General features: G+C 57.9%; 1 protein-coding gene across 2 annotated transcripts in view; it reads right to left on the reverse strand.

Moving 5' to 3' along the window:
• ASXL2 (ASXL transcriptional regulator 2) overlaps window positions 1–23473 on the reverse strand; it is a 66074-nt gene that overhangs the window by 24696 nt on the left and 17905 nt on the right. For both annotated transcript variants that reach the window (XM_086875331.1, XM_086875332.1), the window contains exons 2-4: window positions 23058–23140; window positions 8794–8902; window positions 7654–7798 (exon numbers count right to left, since the gene is read on the reverse strand). In XM_086875331.1, coding sequence (XP_086731457.1) covers window positions 7654–7798; window positions 8794–8902; window positions 23058–23140 — 337 coding nt within the window. The remainder of the gene's footprint in view (window positions 1–7653; window positions 7799–8793; window positions 8903–23057; window positions 23141–23473) is intronic.

Raw genomic sequence — 23473 nt, forward strand, 5'->3', positions numbered from 1 at the left:
TCCAGGGCTGTGTTCATGGCCATGGGTTCATCTGCTTGACCTCTGCAGCTCCAGATGGAAAAGCTGCACTTTACTCATTTGGGCTCAAAATAAAATCAAGCTGAGCTAAAAATATAAAATCCCCCCTCAACTGCGCAGTCATGAGCTTAAAATATCCTAATTTTAAACAGCTAATGGGATCCAGATGTGTGACATGAAAAACTTGGAGGGAAGTCATTAAAACACACTTTGAGGAGCACGGAAATAAAATAAAATAGTCTCTGGTTAATCACAGAATCCTGGAATGGTTTGGGATGGAAGAGACCTTAAAACCCCTCCAGTGGCACCCCTGCCATGGCAGGGACACCTCCCACTGCCCCAGTGTCCTTGGGCACTGCCAGGGATCCAGGGGCAGCCCCAGCTGCTCTGGGCAGGGCCTCCCTTCTCTCTCAGGGAAGAATGAGTCAATGTCCAATGAATTATTCATTAGCTGAAAAATTAGCTAATAGTTAAAGAATGAGTTAATAGTTAATCCTCCCCTCTCCTGACCTGCAGAGGAATCCCAGCTCCTGCAGGTGCTCAGGGAAGGTGTTGGGGGCTGATGGCTCTGGGACTTTCCCAATCCCTGATATTCCCACAGCCAGGTGACATTGGTGCTGCTGGCTCAGAGCGGAGGGAGGGCAGGGCTGTGTGTCCCTGCCTGTCCCTCTGCTCTGTCCCTGTCCCAGCAGTGCTGGTGGCAGCCCCAGGGCACACAGAGACTTCCCCTTGGTTCCCCAGCAGCACATCCATGGGGGTGGGAGTGCCTGGAACACCCATGGGGGTGGGAGTGCCTGGACACATCCATGGGGGTGGGAGTGCCTGGAACACCCATGGGGGTGGGAGTGCCTGGAGCCCAGCTCTGAGAGCCCTTCCTCTCCTGGCCAGCTCCACTTCCAGCTCCTGGCTCCTCTCAGCAGCCACTGCAGAGAGCAGAGGGGAAGGGGTGGGTTTGGGCTGTTCCCAGCTGTGCTTTCCCAGAGCTGGACACTGCCATGGGCATGGCCAGGACTGGACTCTGACTGTTTGGGGCTCTTTGGCTGTGTCATGTCCAGCTCCAGGGGACAGCTCTGGGGCTTCCCAGATGCCTCAGATCCATGGAAATCAGTCTGGGCTGTGAGCAGGAATCGCTGCTGGCAGCCAATTCCACGTGCAGACCTTGCTGTTCCTGAGAGGATCAGGAAGAGTTAATTCCCAACTGGGGGAGGAAGAGCTGGAACAGCTCCCTTGGACGGGCTTTGACAGTGGCAGCTCCAAACTGGTCCCTCAGTGGCAAAGAAAAACCTGAATTTAGTCTCAGCTGATCCCTGGCAGTGCCCAAGGCCAGGCTGGACACTGGGACAGTGGGAGGTGTCCCTGCCATGGCAGGGGTGACACTGGAGGGGCTTCAGGCCCCTCCCAACCCAAACCACCCCAAAACTCTCTGAACTCCTGTCCTGGAGATGCCAAATCCTGAGGGCACAGGGACTGTCCCAAGGCTGTCAGTAAGGGCAGAGGTGTTTGGAACATTAATTCCTGCTCTCCACTTCAGAAGATTTCATTTCCCACAAGTGATGGGAACACAGACAAATCTGTCTGGAAGGAAAGCCTTGCCAAGAAGCCCAAGTGAAAAGTGCAGCTCCCTAGGAGAGCTGCTCAGAGCATCAGGGATCTCAGGGAATGACATCACCTGGAGGCACAGAGTGGGAGGAGAACCAGAGGAAGAAGTTAGAATAAAAACTGGGTTAGGTGTTGCTCAGAGTCCCTCAGAGGGGAAGGTGTCTGGGCTGGGAGTGTCACTGCAGGTCAGGACTCTGCTGCTCCTGAGGCTGCTTGGAGCAGCCAGAAATGCCAGAAATCCCAGGATCCCTGAGGCTGGAAAAGCCCTCCCAGCCCATGGAGCCCCAGCTGTGCCTGATCCCCACCTTGTCCCCAGCCCAGAGCTCTGAGTGCCACATCCAGGAATTCCCTGCACACCTCCAGGGATGAGACTGCAGCAGCTCCCTGGGCAGCCCCTGCCAAGGCCTGAGCTCCCTTTCCAGGCAGAAATTCCTGCTGCTGGCCAAGCTGAGCCTGCCCTGGCCCAGCCTGAGGCCATTTCCCCTTGTCCTGTCCCTGTGCCCTGGGAGCAGAGCCCGAGCCCTCCTGGCTGTCCCCTCCTGGCAGGGACTTGTGCAGAGCCACAAGGTGCCCCCGGAGCCTCCTTTTCTCCAGGCTGAGCCCCTTTCCCAGCTCCCTCAGCCTCTCCTGGGGCTCCAGCCCCTTCCCAGCTCCGTTCCCTGCCCTGGACACGCTCCAGCCCCTCCAGGGCTCTCGTGTCAGGAGGGGCCCAGAGCTGCCCCCAGCACTGGAGGTGCCCCAGCAGTGCCAGCACAGGGGACAGGTACTGCCCTGGCCCTGCTGCCACCCCAGAGCTGGCACAGCCCAGGGCCAGTGGCCTCTTGGCCAATTCCCTGTGCCTTGTGCTGAGCTGTACCACTGGCTGGGGTTTGGGACAGAACCTGCCACCTTTGCTAGCTGTTCCTTTGGAGCAGGAGTGTTTGGGCAGCTGGCAGAGCTTGTGTCACACTGAGCTGCCACCAACACGTCACACACCAGTGGTGACACCAGCTCCATGCAAATCGTGTCTCTGATGGGACTTGAGTGTCATAAGTGCTCTGAATTTGACTGAATTTCCTGCTAAGCAGTTATTTAAAGTAGAAGTTTGATGTATAAACTACATTATATAAATACACAGAGAAATGCAGAGTGTGGGACATGAGGAGTCCTCAGAGCCATGGGTGGGGGTTGCAGGATTTTCCCTGAGTGACCCAAAATACCTGGGAGGGCTTGGGCTATGCTGCCAGGGAACAGGGGACAGGACAAGGGGAAATGGCCTCAGGCTGGGCCAGGGCAGGCTCAGCTTGGCCAGCAGCAGGAATTTCTGCCTGGAAAGGGAGCTCAGGCCTTGGCAGGGGCTGCCCAGGGAGCTGCTGCAGTCTCATCCCTGGAGGTGTGCAGGGAATTCCTGGATGTGGCACTCAGAGCTCTGGGCTGGGGACAGGGTGGGGATCAGGAACAGGTTGGACTCCATGGGCTGAAGAGAAGCTCCACTGATCCAAAAGCAGAGGATGAAGCCGTTCCTGTGAGTGCAGATCCTGGGTGGATTGCACCAGGGGATCCTCAGGAAGCTTCCCCTGAAGGAATTGTGCAGGAATTCCTGCATTTAGAAATGCTGATATTTCTACCCAGTCTTCAGCAGGAAGAAACAAAGTGCCAGAACCAAACCAGAATCATTTTCACCTCCTGTTGCTGGCAGCTGCTCTGGGCAGGGCCTGGCCCTCAGAGGACACGAAGCTGCTCCAGTAAAGCAGCTGCCACCCTCCAGCCGTGACCTGGCACTTCCCTGGCTCCCAGGGCTTCCTCTGTGCCAAAGGATAATGCAAAAATCTCCAGTTCAGGAGGGTGTTTTATCCCTTATTCCTGCTTTGCCAAGCACAGGGCACTGGCAGCACAGAGCAGCCTTTAACCACTGCAGGTGCTTCACTTCTCTGCCCCAGGAGCTCTTGCTCGGATCCATTTTAACCTTGCCCAAACCTTCCAGTCTGTTTTCGGTACCTGACTTTTTACAGATGCCAAATACAGAGACTTTGACCACCCAGCTGGCCAAACAGAACTCTGGGAGCCAGGAGGGACTCCTCAGTTGTACAAAGACTCAAGCCAAGCTGATCACTGGCTAATGGAGAAGGATTATCCATAATCTGCCCTAGCTCATTTTTCCCTTTTCCCTGAAGGTTGGCTTTACAACCTCTTTTTTCCCTTTCCTTTTTATTTAACATGGAAACTCGTTCTGCTGGATGAGCCCCATGACTGCAGCTGTGCTTCATCACCAGCACAAACCTCCTGCAGCTGCTCCCACACAGCCCTGGAGCCAGGTGAAGGAGGCTTCTGCACACTTCAACCTCCAGGATGGCTTAAAACACCCCAGAACGCCACGAGTCCCCCCAGCACCCTTTGAGAATCATGGAATTGTTTGGGTTGGAAGAGCCCAACCATCCCCAGCAGTGCCCAGGCCAGCACTGAGCCCTGTCCCCAGTGCCACATCCACAGGGTTCCACATTCCTGCAGGGATGGGCACTCCATCCCTGCCCTGGGCAGCTGTGCCAGGCTTTGGGCAGCTTTTCCATGCAGGGATTGTTCCCCATCTCCACCCTGTGGTGCTCTGGGCTGGCTCCACCAGCACAGTTTGGTGAGGAGCTGGAGCTGCTCCACCTCCAGAGCCAAGGCACGGGGTCAGTCTCACCCCAATGGGCACAGGGAGGCCCCAAAAGGCCGTGCCAGGGGAGCTGTGCCCCAGCTCTGCCCTTACCTGCACGGGGCACGGCCCGGAGCCGCTCCCTGAGCGTTCCCGCTGCTCCCGGCCCCTCTCGGGGCCCATGTGGCTCTGCAGAGGCTCCCAGGGCTCCGTTCTCCCTCCCAAAATCCAGGAGTTGCTTTGTGCTGCCAGAGCACTTTGTTTTTGCTCATATAAGGAAGTGGCTGCCGATGTTATCCGGACACGCTTCCTGTTTTATTGGGGATGAGCGCAGCCCTCCTGCCACGGAGGGCTCGGGGCAGCTCCTGCCTGCCCCACTCTGCCTCCAGCCCCCATCCCCTCCTCTCACAGCCTGACCCTGCTCCCCAGAGCAGGAACAAACAGCTGTGCCCTGTCTGAGCACTGCTTCCCACCAACCCTCGGGATGGGCCAGGTCCCAAAGGCTGGGGGATGCTGCTGCCCCACGCTCACAGCCCAGGCTGCCTTTGGGATGTTCTCCGCTTCAACCCCCAGATTCAGGATTTTGCTCATGAGGAAGGAGGTTTTGGTGTGTTCCATGTGCCTGGAGGTGGCCCTGGAGGAGAGCTGCACTCCAGGCAGGGCTGATGCTCCAGGGATCCTCCTCACTGGAATGGAGCGCCCTGCTGGTTAAAACCAGTGAACAAACGGAGCGAGAGAAAATAAAAGCAGCAAGAAAAGGCTGAGGGGAACCCTGAGCATCTCTGTCAGCACCAGCCCTGCCTCTCCTGGTGCCCCAAAGCCAGGATGGAAGTTGGGATGGGCACTGCCAGGGGCTCCCAGGTACCTGACTTTTTACAGATGCCAAATAGAGAGACTTTCCTCTCATTTCCACTTCCCTCACCCCTGACTGCAGCACAGGGTGATGAACCATGGCTGGGATGGAGCTGAGCCCATTTTCTGCTTCAATTCTGCTCTTCCTGGCAACTTCCTGGACACTGAATGTTGATTTTTGTATGGAGCAAGATCGTGAAGCTGCAGTGTTTGCTGGAGGAAATGGAAAGAACTCTTCCAGATGGATAAAGGAAATGAAATAGTGAAACCAAAACAAAATCTTCCCTGCAGATTTTACAGACCTTTACAAACTTGTGCTGGTTTGAGATGGAGGGGCCTTAAAACCCACCCAGTGCCACCCTCAGCCATGGCCAGGGACACCTTCCATGGTCCCAGGTGGCTCCAAGCCCTGTCCAGGCTGGCCTTGGGCACTGCCAGCACAGCTCTGTGCCCACGCCAGGACCCTGCTCCAAGCACAGCTGCTCCAGTACAGAGCCCTGGGGGCTGCACTTGCTGAAAATGACCCCAAAGTGTCACTGGGTGCCTGAAGAAGGTCATTCATAGCCATCTGAATTTAAAAATGCTTCAGGCACACATTGAACTTCACAAAATCCCAGAACTCCTGATGTTGGAAAATCCCTCCCAGCCCATGGAGCCCCAGCTGTGCCTGATCCCCACCTTGTCCCCAGCCCAGAACTCTGAGTGCCACATCCAGGAATTCCCTGCACACCTCCAGGGATGAGACTGCAGCAGCTCCCTGGGCAGCCCCTGCCAAGGCCTGAGCTCCCTTTCCAGGCAGAAATTCCTGCTGCTGGCCAAGCTGAGCCTGCCCTGGCCCAGCCTGAGGCCATTTCCCCTTGTCCTGTCCCTGTTCCCTGGGAGCAGAGCCCGAGCCCTCCTGGCTGTCCCCTCCTGGCAGGGACTTGTGCAGAGCCACAAGGTGCCCCCGGAGCCTCCTTTTCTCCAGGCTGAGCCCCTTTCCCAGCTCCCTCAGCCTCTCCTGGGGCTCCAGCCCCTTCCCAGCTCCGTTCCCTGCCCTGGACACGCTCCAGCCCCTCCAGGGCTCTCCTGGCAGGAGCTGGACACTGATGACCATTCCCAGCCTCTGCAGGGCTGCTCTCAAACCCCCCCGAGGGGATGGGGGAGGTCAGTGCCTGGGAGGGTAAATCCACATGGAATGCTGTCCCCTGGCTCTGGAAGGGCTGCTCAGGAGAAGAAACACAGGAGACAAACTCCCAGGGGAGGGAGGGAGCTGCAGCTCCAGGAATCCCTGGCCCAGAGCAGCCAGCCCTGCTTTGTTCCACACATTGTTCTCCATGGAATTCTGAGAGGGATCTGGAGGAGAAGGCCAGGGCCAGCTGGGAATTCCTTGGAGTGAGTGGATGTGGGATGTTCATCCAGCCTGCAGAGCTGCTCACACAGGAACCACGCTCAGAAGGGAGAGGAACCCCAGTGACCACAGCTCCTCCTCTGCTTCCCCACCATGTCTAACTCATCCATCACTGGGTGCTCACCCCCTTCAGAGCATTAACCCCCAAAAAACAGGACTTTGTGCCAAAAGCCTAAATGCCAGTCCAGGAAAAACCATCAGAAGCAGAGCTCAGAGAGGAGCAACCCCCCTTTTTTATATTTCTACTTTCACATTGTCTTGTTCTGGGTACTTCTGGCAGCTGCTTCAGGGGAGGATGGAGAGACCATCTCCATTCTTTCTCACCTGGGTTCCTCCTTCCTTTCCAGCCCTTTGGTAATGTGCAATATAAAATGTATATCTCAAATCTCTACATGTATTTCTACATAAAGATCTCTCTAAAATATACATAAATTCCCTCACAAGCTTTTACCTAATATTGGAACATTGGAGATGTAGGAGAAGCAGCCAGAATCCCCCTTATTGACCAAATATTTCGAGAGAATTTGTTAAAAATAAGAATATTTCATCCAGTCTGAAGCTTTCCTGTCAAAGGATGGATTTGGTGTCAAGTTTAATTTCTAAGGGTTTTTTTTTCCCCCATTTTGTACCTTCCTGGTGCTTTCAGTGCTTACAACTCCACATAACACAGTTTGGTGTGGCTGCAGGGCAGCTCTGGGTGGGGCTGGCCCGGGTGACCCCCCTGGGCAGGGTTTGGCAGCTCTGGGACAGCTCTGGGACAGCTCTGGGACCCCTCTGCCCCACCCAGCAGTCCCAGGGCACTGGAAATACTCTTAAAATAATGGAATTTAGCCAAGGAATTCTGTGCCTGAGTGAGGGGAGAAGGAGGCAGGAAGGAGTGGACTGAAGGGTGAACACTGCCAGGATTCAATATCCAAATATTGCCTGGCTCATGAGGGAGAGGAGCCAGCTCGGGCTCAAACCCTCCAGAGGCAGCAGCTCCCCTGCAGGATGCAGGACATGGCAGGGAAAGGCTGGCAGGAGCAGCCTGGCAGCTCCTGGGCAGTGCCAGAGGTCCCTGTCCCCTTCCCTGCACTCCCCAGCTCAGCTGGGGTCGCTCTGGGATGTGCAGAACGATCCCCAGCGAGCCCTTCCCGCGCAGGGAGCAGCTGCAAGCTCCTCTCCCCAGAGGGGAACTCACCTTTCCTTTTCCACCTGCTCTTCCTGCGGTCCTTGGCGCAGCCGTCGCTGCTGGAGCTGCTGTGCTCCGAGCTCTGCGAGTCCGAGTGGCCATCGCTGCTCTCCTCAGAGCCCGACAGCTCCTTCAGCCCGTCCGGGACGTCCTTCTGCCAGGGGACACCACAGAGCCACAGCAGCGTCACCACAGAGACAAAACCCCCAAACTCGGCCGGGGTTTGGTCACCCAGCACCGACTGTGGCCCTGTCAGTGCCCCACAGCCCTCGGGGAGTCCCTGGAAACGCCGAGCGTGGGTGACACGTCCTGAACTCTGTCCCCATTGTCACCTCCCTGTGACTCCTCAGCTGCCCTTCCCCGAGTTCCCCATCCCTGACCAACTCCAGCACAAGGAATGGAGGGCCAGGAGCCAGGGAATGGCTGCCAGTGGCAAGAGGGCAGGGCTGGATGGGATTTGGGGCAGGAATTGTTCCCTGGCAGGGTGGGCAGGCCCTGGCACAGGGTGCCCAGAGCAGCTGGGGCTGCCCCTGGATCCCTGGGACAGTGGGAGGTGTCCCTGCCATGGCAGGGGTGCCACTGGATGGGCTCCAGAGACAAATCCACACCAAATCAGGAATGGTGTGAGCCAGCTCCCCTCCAGTAATTAAAACACAGCTTAATTGTAATGATGCCAATCAGACAATTCCCCATTATTCCCTCTGTGGCTGACACTGAGGACAAGGTGACTTTCCATCTCTAGACACAAGCTGAGAGCAGTGAAATTACCCTTTAAGAGCTGGAGTTTCATTAACATTTTAATGACTTTCACTTCTGGGACAGTAATTGCCATCAACAAACTGCCCTGTGGGTAACGGGGAGCATCTGCAGCTGCACCTTCACAGGCGAGGAGGGAGGGATCCTTTATGGTGCCAGCGAGGAACTGCCCCCTTTTGGGATTATCCTGGATCATCTGGACACCAGGAGCAATTTCTCCATGGAAAGGGTGGGTCTGGAAGGGGAGGTTTGGAGTCCCCACCCCTGGAGATGCCCAAGGAAGGGCTGGGGACAAGGAGGGGATCAGGCACAGCTCGGACTGGACAATCCCACTGGGCTTTTCTGCCCTCAGGGACTCTGGGATCCCGACCCAAGGCTTTTTTTGGCACTCACCTTGAGGGTGTAGACGCCCATGCGGCCCGGGACCTTGTAGAAGATGCCCTCCTCACCACGGGAGTTGGTGTGCAGCATGGCATTCAGGCAGGCCAGGGGGGATGTCCCGCTGCAGAGACACGCTGTGAGAGCCAGCCCAGCCACCCCACAGCACAGCCAGGGCTCCAGAGCCACCTCCAGAGTCACCTCCTGAGCCCCAGGGGACATCCCACTGCAGAGACACGCTGTGACAGCCAGCCCACCCTCCCCACAGCACAGCCAGGGCTCCAGAGTCACCTCCTGAGCCACCTCCTGAGCCCCAGGGACATCCCACTGCAGAGACACGCTGTGAGAGCCTGCCCAGCCACCCCAGCCCACAGCCAGGGCTCCAGAGTCACCTCCAGAGTCACCTCCTGAGCCCCAGGGGGGATGTCCCACTGCAGAGACACGCTGTGAGAGCCAGCCCAGCCACCCCACAGCACAGCCAGGGCTCCAGAGTCACCTCCAGAGTCACCTCCAGAGCCCCAGGGGACATCCCACTGCAGAGACACGCTGTGACAGCCAGCCCAGCCTCCCCAGCCCACAGCCAGGGCTCCAGAGCTCCTGAGCCCGAGGGGAGCTCCACCTGCAGCTGCCATGGAGAGCACCAGGGAAAGCAGCCCCTGGAATCCCAGGAAAAAGCAAACGAGGACGCCCTGGCTGGCCAAGAATGCTCTGATAAATATCAAAGCAGCCCCAGAGCTTGCAGGCTGTGGGTGAGCCCCAGAGCAGGTTTGGGGTCAGTTTGGGCTCCAGAAGGATTCAAAGTTGTGTGGAGGTTTTTTTCCCAAAAAACCCGTGTTGTGCTGGGCTGAGGCCTGTGGGGCAACAAATGGAAATCAATTGTGCAATTCCCCCTGGGAAGGGGGCAGCTCTCCCATCCCAGCCAGGAGTGGGGACAGATCCATCTTTTCACCAGTGTTGGAGGGGTTCTTGTTTGGTTTTTAAGCCCCTCTGCTGCAGACAGGAGCGAGGCCGGGCAGGTGCTGTGTCCCCAGGCAGGGACAGGAGGAGCCTCTGCCACCCTGCTGGGAGTGACACCGGCACCAGCACAGCCCTGGGCAGGAATTCCTCCCCTCCCAAAGCCCAGGTGGGCAAGAGGCCACTGGCCCTGGGCTGTGCCAGCTCTGGGGTGGCAGCAGGGCCAGGGCAGTGTCTGTCCCCTGTGCTGGCACTGCTGGGGCACCTCCAGTGCTGGGGGCAGCTCTGGGCCCCTCCTGCCAGGAGAGCCCTGGAGGGGCTGGAGCGTGTCCAGGGCAGGGAACGGAGCTGGGAAGGGGCTGGAGCCCCAGGAGAGGCTGAGGGAGCTGGGAAAGGGGCTCAGCCTGGAGAAAAGGAGGCTCTGGGGGAGCTCAGAGCCCCTTGCAGGGCCCAAAGGGGCTCCAGGAGAGCTGGAGAGGGACTGGGGACAAGGGCTGGAGGGCCAGGAGCCAGGGAATGGCTGCCAGTGGCAGAGGGCAGGGCTGGATGGGATTTGGGGCAGGAATTGTTCCCTGGCAGGGTGGGCAGGCCCTGGCACAGGGTGCCCAGAGCAGCTGGGGCTGCCCCTGGATCCCTGGCAGTGCCCAAGGCCAGGCTGGACACTGGGACAGTGGGAGGTGTCCCTGCCATGGCAGGGGTGACACTGGAGGGGCTCTGGGGTCCCTCCCAACCCAAACCCCTGTGGGATTTGATGATTTGATGCCCCACAGTCCCTCCCAGCCTGGGAACAGCAGGGATCACACGGAATCCCTCCCATTCCCGGGAAGCCCCAGGGTGGGGAGGAGAGCCCTGCCCAGGCCCTGAGCTGTGCCCACATCCCCAGCAGTGCCCTGACAGGACCCAGAGCTGTGCACACATCCCCAGCAGTGCCCTGACAGGACCCAGAGCTGTGCCCACATCCCCAGCAGTGCCCTGACAGGACCCAGAGCCACACTCTGGAAGCTCCCCCAGGAATGGAGCCCAGGCAGGACCATCTCTACTAAAGCTTTCCACCTCTGCCACCTCCACTGCTCCTACACAACTGATTTAACAGCTTCTCCTGGGTTTTGTTTGTTTTCCTGGCACTGCCCCAGCCTGGCACAGCTCAGCAGAAAATGTCTGTGCTTAAAATCAGCCACCAAATCCCACCCAAGCCCACAGGGAATGGGTCTGGTGTGGGGAGAGCTCGCCCTGTCCCCTGAGAGCTCCCTGAGGAGCCACAGCCTGTTCCAGCCAGCCCTGCCCTGCTGCAGGGGGCAGCTCCACTGACCAGCCTGACCAGCCTGACCTCTCTGACCAGCCTGACCTCTCTGACCAGCCTGACCTCTCTGACCAGCCTGATCTCTGACCAGCCTGACCTCTCTGACCAGTCTGATCTCTGGACAGTCTGACCAGCCTGACCTCTCTGACCAGCCTGACCTCTCTGACCTCTCTGACCAGCCTGATCTCTGACCAGCCTGACCTCCCTGACCAGTCTGACCTCTCTGACCAGCCTGACCTCCCTGACCAGTCTGACCAGTGCCCCCAGCAGCTGCAGGGGCACAGCAGAGGGGCAGCTGCTGCAGGGCCACCAGAGCTGTGCCACCAGCAGCTCCAGCTGAGCTGACCTGATCTCCACGGACACAGGAACCCCAGACTGGACACAGGAACCCCAGACTGGACACAGGAACCCCAGACTGGACACAGGAACCCCAAACTGGACACAGGAGTCCCAAACTGGACACAGGAACCCCAAACTGGACACAGGAACCCCAGACTGGACACAGGAACCTCCAAACTGGACACAGGAACCCCAAACTGGACACAGGAACCTCCAAACTGGACACAGGAACCTCCAAACTGGACACAGGAACCTCCAAACTGGACACAGGAACCCCAGACTGGAAACAGGAACCCCAAACTGGACACAGGAGCCTCAAACTGGACACAGGAACCCCAAACTGGACACAGGAGCCCCAAACTGGACACAGGAGCCCCAAACTGGACACAGGAACCTCCAAACTGGACACAGGAACCTCCAAACTGGAAACAGGAACCCCAAACTGGACACAGGAACCTCCAAACTGGACACAGGAACCCCAGACTGGACACAGGAACCCCAGACTGGAAACAGGAACCCCAGACTGGACACAGGAACCCCAAACTGGACACAGGAGCCCCAAACTGGAAACAGGAACCCCAAACTGGACACAGGAGCCTCAAACTGGACACAGGAGCCCCAGACTGGACACAGGAGTCCCAGACTGGACACAGGAACCCCAGACTGGACACAGGAACCCCAAACTGGACACAGGAGTCCCAGACTGGACACAGGAACCCCAAACTGGACACAGGAGCCTCAAACTGGACACAGGAGCCCCAGCCTGGACACAGGAGCCCCAAGTTTATCCCCCCCTCCCAAAGCAGCCCCAGAAGGAGAGGGGACCAAGGGCAGCTGCTGCCCCAGGGCTGATGATGGTGTTGGGGCCGTGCTGGCCCTGCCTGACCCTGGGAAGGAACTCGGGGTGTTTCCCTCGGCCCTGGCTCTGTGCTCACCCTCAGTCCCACGGGGGGCTGGGATGAGGTTTATCCCTGGATACGGGTTCTCCTGGGATGGGAGGACTGCAGCCCTTGAGCTCAGAATCCCCCAGCCCCAATTCCCTGATTCCCTTCTCCCACTCCCTGTGTTCTGCCTGGAATGCAGCAGCTGCCCAAGCCCAGCCCCAGGAACCAGATCCTGGTTATTTTATTGCCCTTTTTCCTGATTTGACCTGTGAAGGTCATCTCCTCCATCTGCTGGGAACACACACTGCAATTCCCACCATTCCCCCTCAGGAGCAGCCCCTGGAGAAGCAGAGGGTGCAAGGGATGAGCTTCTGCCTGCCCCAGCTCCACCTGCACCCCCTGCTCCCCCTCACTGCCTCCCACCCCTCCCAAATCCACCCTCACTCCAGCACTGCCAATGTGCCAGTCCTGGGGGCAGCTCCCAAACCGGGACCCATCCCTGGGGAGAGCCCCTGGAGCCCAGCAGGAACAGGGCAGGAGCTGCTGGAGCTCAGCAGGAGCAGGGGAGGAGCCCCTGGAGCTCAGCAGGAGCAGGGCAGGGTCAGGAGAGCCCCTGGAGCTCAGCAGGAGCTCCTGGAGCTCAGCACGACCAAGGCAGGGTCAGGAGCTGCTGGAGAGCCCGTGGAGCTCAGCAGGAGCAGGGCAGGAGCTCCTGGAGCTCAGCAGGAGCAGGGCAGGGTCAGGAGAGCCCCTGGAGCTCAGCAGGAACAGGGCAGGAGCTCCTGGAGCTCAGCAGGAGCAGGGCAGGGTCAGGAGCTGCTAGAGAGCTCCTGGAGCTCAGCAGGAGCAGGGCAGGAGCTCCTGGAGCTCAGCAGGAGCAGGACAGGAGCTGCTGGAGCCCCTGGAGCTCAGCAGGAGCTGCTGGAGAGCTCCTGGAGCTCAGCAGGACCAAGGCAGGGTCAGGAGAGCCCCTGGAGCTCAGCAGGAGCAGGGCAGGGTCAGGAGAGCCCCTGGAGCTCAGCAGGAGCAGGGCAGGGTCAGGAGAGCCCCTGGAGCTCAGCAGGAGCAGGGCAGGGTCAGGAGAGCCCCTGGAGCTCAGCAGGAGCTCCTGGAGCCCAGCAGGAGCAGGGCAGGGTCAGGAGAGCCCCTGGAGCTCAGCAGGAACAGGGCAGGGTCAGGAGCTGCTCTGCTCCCCCAGGACCCTCAGTTACTGCCAGAGCTTCTGCCCTGGGATGTTCTCCAGCCTGGGATCTGGGCACGGATCAGCCCTGGGCCCTGGCAGGAGGTGCAGGAGCTCAGCCAGAGGCAGGAACAGCCCCAGGAATGGGATCAGGGTGGGGCTGGGAGCAGCCTGGGATAACGGGAGGTGTCAGGGCTGGGATGAGATGGGCTTTGAGGTCCCTTCCCAGCCAAACCCCTCCAGCATTTCACCATTCTGTGCCTCAGAACGCCAGGAAACGACTGCAGGAAGATTTCCCTGGATCTGCCTGGCCTGGTTCCATCCCAAATCCCACTGGAAAGGGACTCCAGGCACCATCCAGGACAGGGATTTGTCCTGCCCAGGAACAGGAGCCCTTCCCAAAGGGCTCAGCCATCCCAGCAGGATGGAGCTGCCTCTCCAGGCACTGCCCTGCCCACAGGAGCACTTCCCTGGTAAAACCGGGATGAATTCCTGACAGAACACAGCTGGCAGGAACATCCCCCACCTCCACAGGATCACTGGTGTCTCATCCAATGCTTCCAAAAGCCACTTTTGGCCAAGGATTCCTGCTGCAGTCCGTGACAGCGAGGACACTGCTCTGGATCCGGGATATCCGGCACCCACGGCTGCTTTTCCATGCAAATATTGCTCAGGATTTGGCTTTTTGGGGGTGTGCAGGCATGAGCTGGGGCTCTGCTGTGAGCAGAAGCTGGATTTTCATTATGCACTCCCAGCCTGTGCTATCCCAGCTTTATTCCAGGTGGGAATTCCCTGCTGGATTCTGGGCTAAGGAGGGGGATGATCACTCCCCAGAGCCAGGGACACTGACAGTGAAAGGGATCTCTGGAAAATCCAGACAATCCTGCTGTTCTCCCCTGCTCCCATCCTGGGAAGGTCGGGACTGGGACAGGCTGGAAGCCTGAATTCCCAGCTGGCAGAGCTCAGCAGAGCCAGCAGTGACTGGCCAGCCTTCTCCAGGCTCAGCATTCCACGGCATTCCCAGCACACACTGAGCCTCCCTGGCTTTTCCTTCTGCAGGAGCCCAGCCCCAGGCAAGCTCCTGCTCCCAGGGAAACTCCCAATAATCCACTGGCTTTGGGAGCTCCAGGCCACTTCAGTTCCCCAGGACTTGATCCTCACTCCCAGGGCACTGGAGGAAAACCAGGAGGGACAAAGCCAGAGCTTGGAGCTGGCAGAGACCAGAGGGGTTAGGCTGGACTCAACCCAGTGGTGTGAGCTGGAACCAAAAAATGGGTCAGCCTGGAGGGGAGAAGGATCCAGGGAGAGCTCAGAGCCCCTCCAGGGCCCAAAGGGGCTCCAGGAGAGCTGGAGAGTGACTGGGGACAAGGGCTGGAGGGCCAGGAGCCAGGGAATGGCTGCCAGTGGCAGAGGGCAGGGCTGGATGGGATTTGGGGCAGGAATTGTTCCTGGCAGGGTGGGCAGGCCCTGGCACAGGGTGCCCAGAGCAGCTGGGGCTGCCCCTGGATCCCTGGCAGTGCCCAAGGCCAGGCTGGACAGGGCTTGGATCAAGCTGCTGCTGCCTGCCACAGAAAGTGGTGGATTAGCAAAGATTTCCCTCCAATCCAGCTAAAAAAGAGATTTCTGGAATTTACAACCCCATGAATTCCACATAAATTGTATTTTTTTTTTTTTTTACAAGGGGTTTTGATAACTTGTAGATATTTATTCTATTCTGAAAATGACCATTTTCCACATCCACACTTTCCCTAGTGAGTTGCAAACTGCTCCCAAGGGTATCTCCAGCAGGGGACAGCCCCTGTGCTGGCAGGACAGGCACATTCCTTATTTATTGCAGCTGCTGGAAGGGCTAAACCTGGGTTTGGAGGTCTTTGCAGGGAAGAGGCAGCTCTGAGGCCAAGCCAAGGCACAAGGAATTGCTGTCCCCAGCTGAGGATGTCCCTGAAATACCCAACAGCTCAGTCTGACCCACACAGACCAAATTTCAGCCATTTCCACAGGATATTTTAAACTCCACGTTAAATTCAAAGCTTCCTCAGACTGAGCAGGGAAAATGGGTTTGGGTGGAAAATGAAGGTTTTGGTGAAGTGTCTGCTGCTGCTGGGGAAGGGGAGGAAGGAGGTGCAGGATCCCTTCCCCACTGCAATCCCCCTGGATCATCCCTTCCCCCCTGGATCATCCCTTCCCCCCCTGGATCATCCCTTCCCCTCTGGAGCATCCCTTCCCCTCTGGAGCATCCCTTCCCCCCCCAGATCATCCCTTCCCCCCCCAGATCATCCCTTCCCCCCTGGATCATCCCTTCCCCCCTGGATCATCCCTTCCCCACTGCAATCCCCCTGGATCATCCCTTCCCCCCTGGATCATCCCTTCCCCTCTGGATAATCCATTCCCCTCTGGATCATCCCTTCCCCCTGGATCATCCCTTCCCCCCTGGAGCATCCCTTCCCCCCCTGCAATCCCCCTGGATCATCCCTTCCCCCCTGGATCATCCCTTCCCCCCCTGCAATCCCCCTGGATCATCCCTTCCCCTCTGGAGCATCCCTTCCCCTCTGGAGCATCCCTTCCCCCCTGGATCATCCCTTCCCCTCTGGAGCATCCCTTCCCCTCTGGAGCATCCCTTCCCCTCTGGAGCATCCCTTCCCCCCCTGGAGCATCCCTTCCCCCCTGGATCATCCCTTCCCCTCTGGATCATCCCTTCCCCTCTGGAGCATCCCTTCCCCCCTGGATCATCCCTTCCCCTCTGGATCATCCCTTCCCCCCTGGAGCATCCCTTCCCCTCTGGAGCATCCCTTCCCCCCTGCAATCCCTCCTCCCCTGCCCCAAGGCCTCAGGGACCAAGGTGACTTTTGCAATTCCCAAATGGAAGTGGGACCAAGCCCTTCCCTCCTGGCTGCCCCTGGGATGCATTTGGACTCCCCAGCCCTCTCCCAGCTCATCCCAGGGGGATTTCTCTCTCCCAGGGTGGCTTTGTTGTCCAGCTCCAGCTTTCCCTGCTCAGCAGCTCCTGGGATCCTGCAGGCACAGGGAGCTGCTGGGCAGGGAAAAGCCCCAGCTCTGTCCCCAGCTCGGTCACTGGGCCCCAGGGAAGGCCCAGCAGTGCCAAGGGAAGCTCCAGATGCAGCATTCCCCATTTCCCACCCCACTGCCTGGCTCAAGCTGCCACAGGCACCCATTTCCCACCGTTTCCTTCGGAGCATCCCCCTCTCCCGTGAGCCAGGGCCTGTCCCAGGAGCTCCTGGCTGCCGCGGCGGGGACGGGGAAGCAGCTCCGGGTTGGTGTTCCCACCATGCAGCACAAACCCCACATGCAAACCCAGCCCCAAACAGGCAGCAGGGACGGGGACACGGGCGGGAAGCAGCTCCCAAGCCCCGGGGTTCCCAGCTGGAGGCACAGGGAGCGCGGCGTTGGGTTACTCCGGGGTTACTCCGGGGTTACTCCCGGCAGAGGGGCAGGAGCAGGGATTAGGGAATGGCAGGGGGCGTTAGGAGAGGAGCTGGCAACGAGCAGCAGCGCTGGGTCTGGTCTTACCTTCTGCAGGTGGAGTGCAGCCCAAAAAAAGGAGAGAAAGACCCCTTTAACAACTTCAGCAAAACAACAGAGGAGTCAGCAATCCACACCAACCCCCCCTTCCACCACCACACCCCAGGATCGGGCACTCCTGCAGAATTCCTGCTTCCACAACCTTCCCAGCCACCTTCCCCGGGCAGTGGGAGCCAGGTGGGCGCTGGGGATGCTCCCCAGGAGGGGACACTGAGGAATGGGGATCTGCTGGCTCCTTCTCCCCCTCAGCACCGCTCCCAGGGCACACAGCAGCCCTGCACCCCAAACTCCCGCTGGTTTCAGGGAGCTGCCTGGCCCCAGGGCCGTGCCTGGGCTGTCCCAAGAGTGCAGCTCGGTGTGGAGCCCTCCCCACAGCCCCAGGGCACCCACAGCATCCCCCACTCTGCACCGAGCCTGCCCCAGCAGCACCCCGAGGGGAGCTCTGCCTGCACACCGGGGGCTGGGGGCTCCTGGGGCTCCTGCTGGGCGTCCCAGAATGGGGGCACAGCCAGAGATGGAGTTCAGGAGCCACACTTGGGCTCCTGCTGGGTGTCCCAGAATGGGGGCACAGCCAGAGATGGAGTTCAGGAGCCACACCTGGGCTCCTGGGGCTCCTGCTGGGTGTCCCAGAATGGGGGCACAGCCAGAGATGGAGTTCAGGAGCCACACTTGGGCTCCTGGGGCTCCTGCTGGGTGTCCCAGAATGGGGGCACAGCCAGAGATGGAGTCCAGGAGCCACACTTGGGCTCCTGGGGCTCCTGCTGGGTGTCCCAGAATGGGGGCACAGCCAGAGATGGAGTCCAGGAGCCACACTTGGGCTCCTGGAGCTCCTGCTGGGTGTCCCAGAGCAGGAGTGGGGGCACAGCCAGAGATGGAGTTCAGGTGGAGCACTGAGTCTGAGGGCCCCCGAGAAACCTGGGCATGGGGATCAGTCTGGAGGACACCACAAAGCTCTCAGAACCCCCTGAAGCTAATGAAGCTGCACTAATGAACAGCTTGGAGTAAAGGTCTACCACCACTGAGCTGCAGGAACATCAGACTGGGATATGGTGAGTCCTGGCTGGGAACAAAATCCCTTTCCAGCCTTTCCTTGTGTGGCTTTCAGGCAGCAGCCCCAGGATCTCAGCACTGGGGCCCTTCTCATCCTCAGGGAGTGAACCAGCAGCTCCTGATCAAAGGTTCCTGTGGGGCCTGGAGTTCAAATGCCAGTGCTTTTGGGATCCTCTCTGTGCTCCCACACAGAGCCCCAAGGAACTGCAGAGGAACCCCAAGCTCAGGACACTTTTGAGGCCTCATTTTGGTGTTCCCAGCTGAGCTCTGAGGTTCCTCACCACCAGAGGGATCCAGCCCACACCTCTCCCCTCAACAGTGAACATCCCTCTGCACAGCAGGGAAACTTCTCTGCAATTTCATCTCAGGGAAACAGCCAGAACTGCTACAAACAGGCTGGGCTGGGATGAGGGAAGGGGAATATTCTGTCACTTATGGGTTTCATACCTCTGTAAGAGGGATGTGCACAGAGTCACCCCATGAGCTCCTCCTACACACAATAATTGTATTTAATCCTCCCTGCCAGTGGCAGCAGCCCAACCTTTCTGTAGCAATGCTCCTGTTGAACTATTAAACTTCAAACCAGTGTTTTGCCCTACATTTATTATTTATGGATTCCACCAACTCATCTCTGCACATGTTCTCATGCTCTGCACAGCCCTGAGTGCTTCAGAAAACCAGTCCTTGTCCCCAGTCCCTCTCCAGCTCTCCTGGAGCCCCTTTGGGCCCTGCAAGGGGCTCTGAGCTCTCCCTGGATCCTTCTCCAGGTGAGCACCCCCAGCTCTCCCGGCCTGGCTCCATGGCAGAGGGGCTCCAGCCCTGGAGCAGCTCCGGGGCCTCCTCTGGGCTCTCTCCAGCAGCTCCAGGTGCTCCAGAGGAAGCCAAACCCCACTGGGGCCCTCCCAGGAACTCGGAGGCAAACACTGAACCACCCCACAAGGAAAATGCTTCCAACAAATTCCCCTTTGCCACTGGCAAAATGCTGTGGAAGAGCCACAGAACCCCAGCTGGGAGTAGGAAATCCTGCACAGGACAAGCCCAAGAGGCTGGCAGTGTTTTCATGGACATTTTACCAGACCCACATTCCAAAGTCCTCACTCAGGGGGACCTGAGGTAACCCAGGCTGCTGATCCCTCAGGGAGGAGTGTCTGGGAGTCCCTGTCCTACCCCAGACACTCAGCATGAGCAACATCCAACCCCTGGGACAAGATCCCAGGCAGTCCCAGGAGCCAGGGAATGGCTGCCAGTGGCAGAGGGCAGGGCTGGATGGGATTTGGGGCAGGAATTGTTCCCTGGCAGGGTGGGCAGGCCCTGGCACAGGGTGCCCAGAGCAGCTGGGGCTGCCCCTGGATCCCTGGCAGTGCCCAAGCCCAGGCTGGACACTGGGACAGTGGGAGGTGTCCCTGCCATGGCAGGGGATGGGATTTAAGGCCCCTTCCCACCCAAGCCAGTCTGGGATTCTCTGATTCCCTCTGTTCCAAACACCACCAGTCAAAAGGGAAATTTGGCTTCTGTGCCTTTTTTCCCCTCAAAAAGTGGCTCAAGAGTCAGTTTGGGTTTATGGCAGAAATTCCAGGGGTATTTGAAGTGAAGCAGGCAGAGCACACTGTCTGCTCTCATTTCAGACATGGGGTCAGTGCAGGTTATCTCCTTGTTTAACCATTATTTGGGCAGAACCTGCTCCTGTGTTTGGCCAAAGCTCCCAGGATGGTGCTTGACAAAAAATCCAAGGAAAAAATGGAGTGGTATTGGCTACTGAGAGGAAAAGCCAGCAGAGATACCTTCCAAAAAACTCATTTCCATTAGATACTCTTACACTGATCCAACAGCCCCCAGGGAGACCAAGGAAATCCAACAAAAACTCCAATTTTTGATTTAAAAAGTGACTCCTCATCAGGCAGAAGTGATTTCCTGCTGCTGGCTCGGTGCCCATCAGCTCCAGAGCAGGGAGCATTCCCAGCTGGGAATGTGCTGTCCTCCCCTGGCAGTGCCACAACACGCCCAGGCTTCCCCAAGCCTCGATGCCAGCGCAGATAAAGCCAAAATCTGGGATGTGGGGCAGGTCCTGGAGCCACCCATGGGCGTTTTTCCACGGATTTCAGGCTGCAAGCAGCAGCCTGCAGGCTCCCCAGGGAGCAGCCTGTCCCAGCAGGAAAACTGGGAAAAGGTGGGGGGACAGATCCCACAAAAAAGGGGAGTTTTATCTTTGGGATGTCTGAGGAATCCAGCCTCAACTCCTCCAAGTCCTGGGCTCACCTTTACAAAGATCACTGCTAAAATCCCCTGAGGAACGGGGTAAAATCCTGAATCCAGCTGAGGTCAGCCAGGATCCCCCTGGCTTCTGCACTGCTACAGAACAATCTTGTGAGAGCCCGGCTCTTGTCCAAAACATCCCCAAATTGTCCTGCACCAGGCAGAAATGCCCCATTCCCTGATTTTATTCCACATTCCACTGCAATTCCAAACCCTCCCCACCGGACCTGGTGCCTCCAATTCCTCTGAGCTCTCCCCCCACGCCCTGGAGCTCCTGCCCTGGCTCATCCCAGGGAGATTTGTTTCCTGGCCAACAGGAAAACCACCCCAGCTGGGCTCCCCACTCCCAGGCTCTGGGAAAGCCACTTGTCACTTCCAAAGCTGCTCTCAGCTCCCTGCATCTGGGATTTCCAAAAGCCTGATGTGAAAGGTGATGTTAACTCATCACCTCCAAGCACCGGAGGCTGCAGAATGGGGAGTTAAACCCACAACAAACACACCCCAAAGTCAAAGCTGGCTGGGTTTAAGGATGAGCTGCTCTGTGGGAATCCTTTGCTCCCAAATAAACCTCACCTGGCAGCTTTTATTCCCTCCCTGGCAGGAATTTTCCTTTCAGAAAAGCTGGTTTGTGTTAAACCCATCTATCTTGTCACAGGCTGTGACTGACCAGAAACCCAACCCAGCACAAATCCTGGCACTGACTGCAATTTAATTGCTTCAAACGTGACAGTCCCTCAGCTTTGAACCCAAAGAAAGCTTTATTACACCAAAATAAAGCTTTGCTACATCAAAGTAATGTTTAAAAGCAAAGATCCCTGCCCAGCATCCAGTGTGGCCAAGGGGAAGAGCCCAAATTTGAGTTTCCCACCTGGCTGCTCCCACAAACACCTCTGGGACTGGAGATCCTGGTGCTCAAGGCAGCTCCTTTAGAGAGGAAAACAACTCCCAGAGCTCAGGCTCAGCCCCAGATCAGCTCTAAAAGGAGGAGGTTGAGAAGGATGAAAGGCACAGCTGCATTTCTGCTCTGCTTTTTTTGGCTGTTTGGTTCAAAATCTGCCCTGACCAGGCACCCACTGGACCTTCTGGGTCCCCCCTGGGCTCCTGCCTGAGGCTCTGCCCAAAAACCACTGAATTTTGCTAAAAAGGTTCATCAGTGTCAATACTGGGTGTGTGCTGTCCCTGTGTTCTGCCACCAGCCCTGACCAGTGAGCTCCAGCCCTGACCAGTGAGCTCCAGCCCTGACCAGTGAGCTCCAGCCCTGACCAGTGAGCTCCAGCCCTGACCAGTGAGCTCCAGCCCTGACCAGTGCCCCTACAGCCCTGACCAGTGCCCCTACAGCCCTGACCAGTGAGCTCCAGCCCTGCCCAGTGAGCTCCAGCCCTGACCAGTGAGCTCCAGCCCTGACCAGTGAGCTCCAGCCCTGACCAGTGCCCCTCCAGGCTGACCAGTGAGCTCCAGCCCTGACCAGTGAGCTCCAGCCCTGACCAGTGAGCTCCAGCCCTGACCAGTGAGCTCCAGCCCTGACCAGTGAGCTCCAGGCCTGACCAGTGAGCTCCAGCCCTGACCAGTGAGCTCCAGGCTGACCAGTGAGCTCCAGGCCTGACCAGTGCCCCTCCAGCCCTGACCAGTGAGCTCCAGGCTGACCAGTGAGCTCCAGCCCTGACCAGTGAGCTCCAGCCCTGACCAGTGAGCTCCAGGCCTGACCAGTGCCCCTCCAGCCCTGACCAGTGTCCCTCCAGGCTGACTCTGAGCTGCAGTTCATGAATTTGGACAAACAATATTTAGTTTAACAATGTTTAGCACAGAGCTGCAGCTGTCCCAGGCTGGCAAAGCTGTCCCACCCTCAGGGGAACCTCCCTTTGGTCACTGGAGCTGGGTGAGGTCATTTGGAGTCCCTGTGAAGGGATAAATCCCTCATTTCCCAGAGCAATGTGCCATCCTCAGCTCAAGTGGGAGATGCTGCTGGGCCAGCACAATTCCTGCACTTGGCCCTTGGCTATTTCCTGCAAAGCAAATGGATTGCTGGATCCAGCTGGCAGAGGGGAGTGGAAAACACAATTAGGACAAATTTAGGATGGCTGCTTAATTCCAGAATAGATAAGCAGGCCCAGCCCATCCTCCCTATGGCCCTCTCCCTTTTTCTTTGCTCTTAGAAAGCAGAAGAAATACTTTGTACTTTGCATGGATCCTTGTTCCTCACTCATCCCTGGGAGAGCTGGCTCCCATCTCTCATCCCTGGCAGAGATCTCTCATCCTGGAGAGCCAGGACTCTGGAATTCAGCTGAGCAGCTCAGGAGCTGCCCTGGAGTTGCTCCATGCCCAGACTGATGGATACCATGGGGCTGGCCCCAGGAATGTCCCTAGGGAATAATCACAACCCCTGCAGGCAGCACAAAGGAGAACAGCACCAGGGATCAAGCTCTCTACATAAGAACCTTTAACTGAGGCTGCTCTGCTACTCCCTGGGTAACTCTGAGTTTTGCTTAGGTCAAACTCACCTTTCACTTATATTTTTTAAAGAAGAAAATAAAATTTCTCCCTTTTCCTCAGTCCCTGGAGCCCCTGACCAGGGCTGGGTTATCCTACAAGAGAGCTGCAGCCAAATCCTGCACATGTGGGAATCAGGGATGAGCTTACCCAGCTCACTGGGGAGCTGGTGCTTGGGATCCACACCCCAAACCTGCAACATTTCAGTCCCAGAACTCCTCAGCAGCTGGGGAAAACAGCAAACTGAACTGAACCAGAGCATCAGTGGGTTTTCCTGGTCCACTCAACTCACCTGATTTCCTTAAGTCCTTCTTTCTGGATAACTTGAAGGATCTCTTTATGGCTCATGGGCGTGTTGGGATATTTCTCCAGGACCTGGTGAGCAAGAGCAGATGGAGAGGGAGTTACTCCTTTGCACTGTGAATTTACATTCAGCTGCACCAAAAGCTCCATTGAATGGCTGGGACTTCTCCAAGGACACAACCCAGGGAGAACTGCAGACCCTCCCCACCACCCCCTGAAGGAGCAGAGAGGTTCCAGAGATTGGCTAAAGGACTTCTCTCAGTGCAATTCCCAATTTTACTTCCAGTGTGTTGCCTCAGACAGCACTCCCTGGAGAATGAAATGCTCCCAGCCAGGAACCCCTCTGGGAATGCTGCAGGAACTGTCCAAAACCCCAAATCTTCAGGCTGACACAGCTACAGGGGA

This window comes from Cyanistes caeruleus, chromosome 2, assembly GCF_971803275.1.
Source record: "Cyanistes caeruleus chromosome 2, bCyaCae1.hap1.1, whole genome shotgun sequence".
In the NCBI taxonomy this organism is placed as follows: domain Eukaryota; kingdom Metazoa; phylum Chordata; class Aves; order Passeriformes; family Paridae; genus Cyanistes; species Cyanistes caeruleus.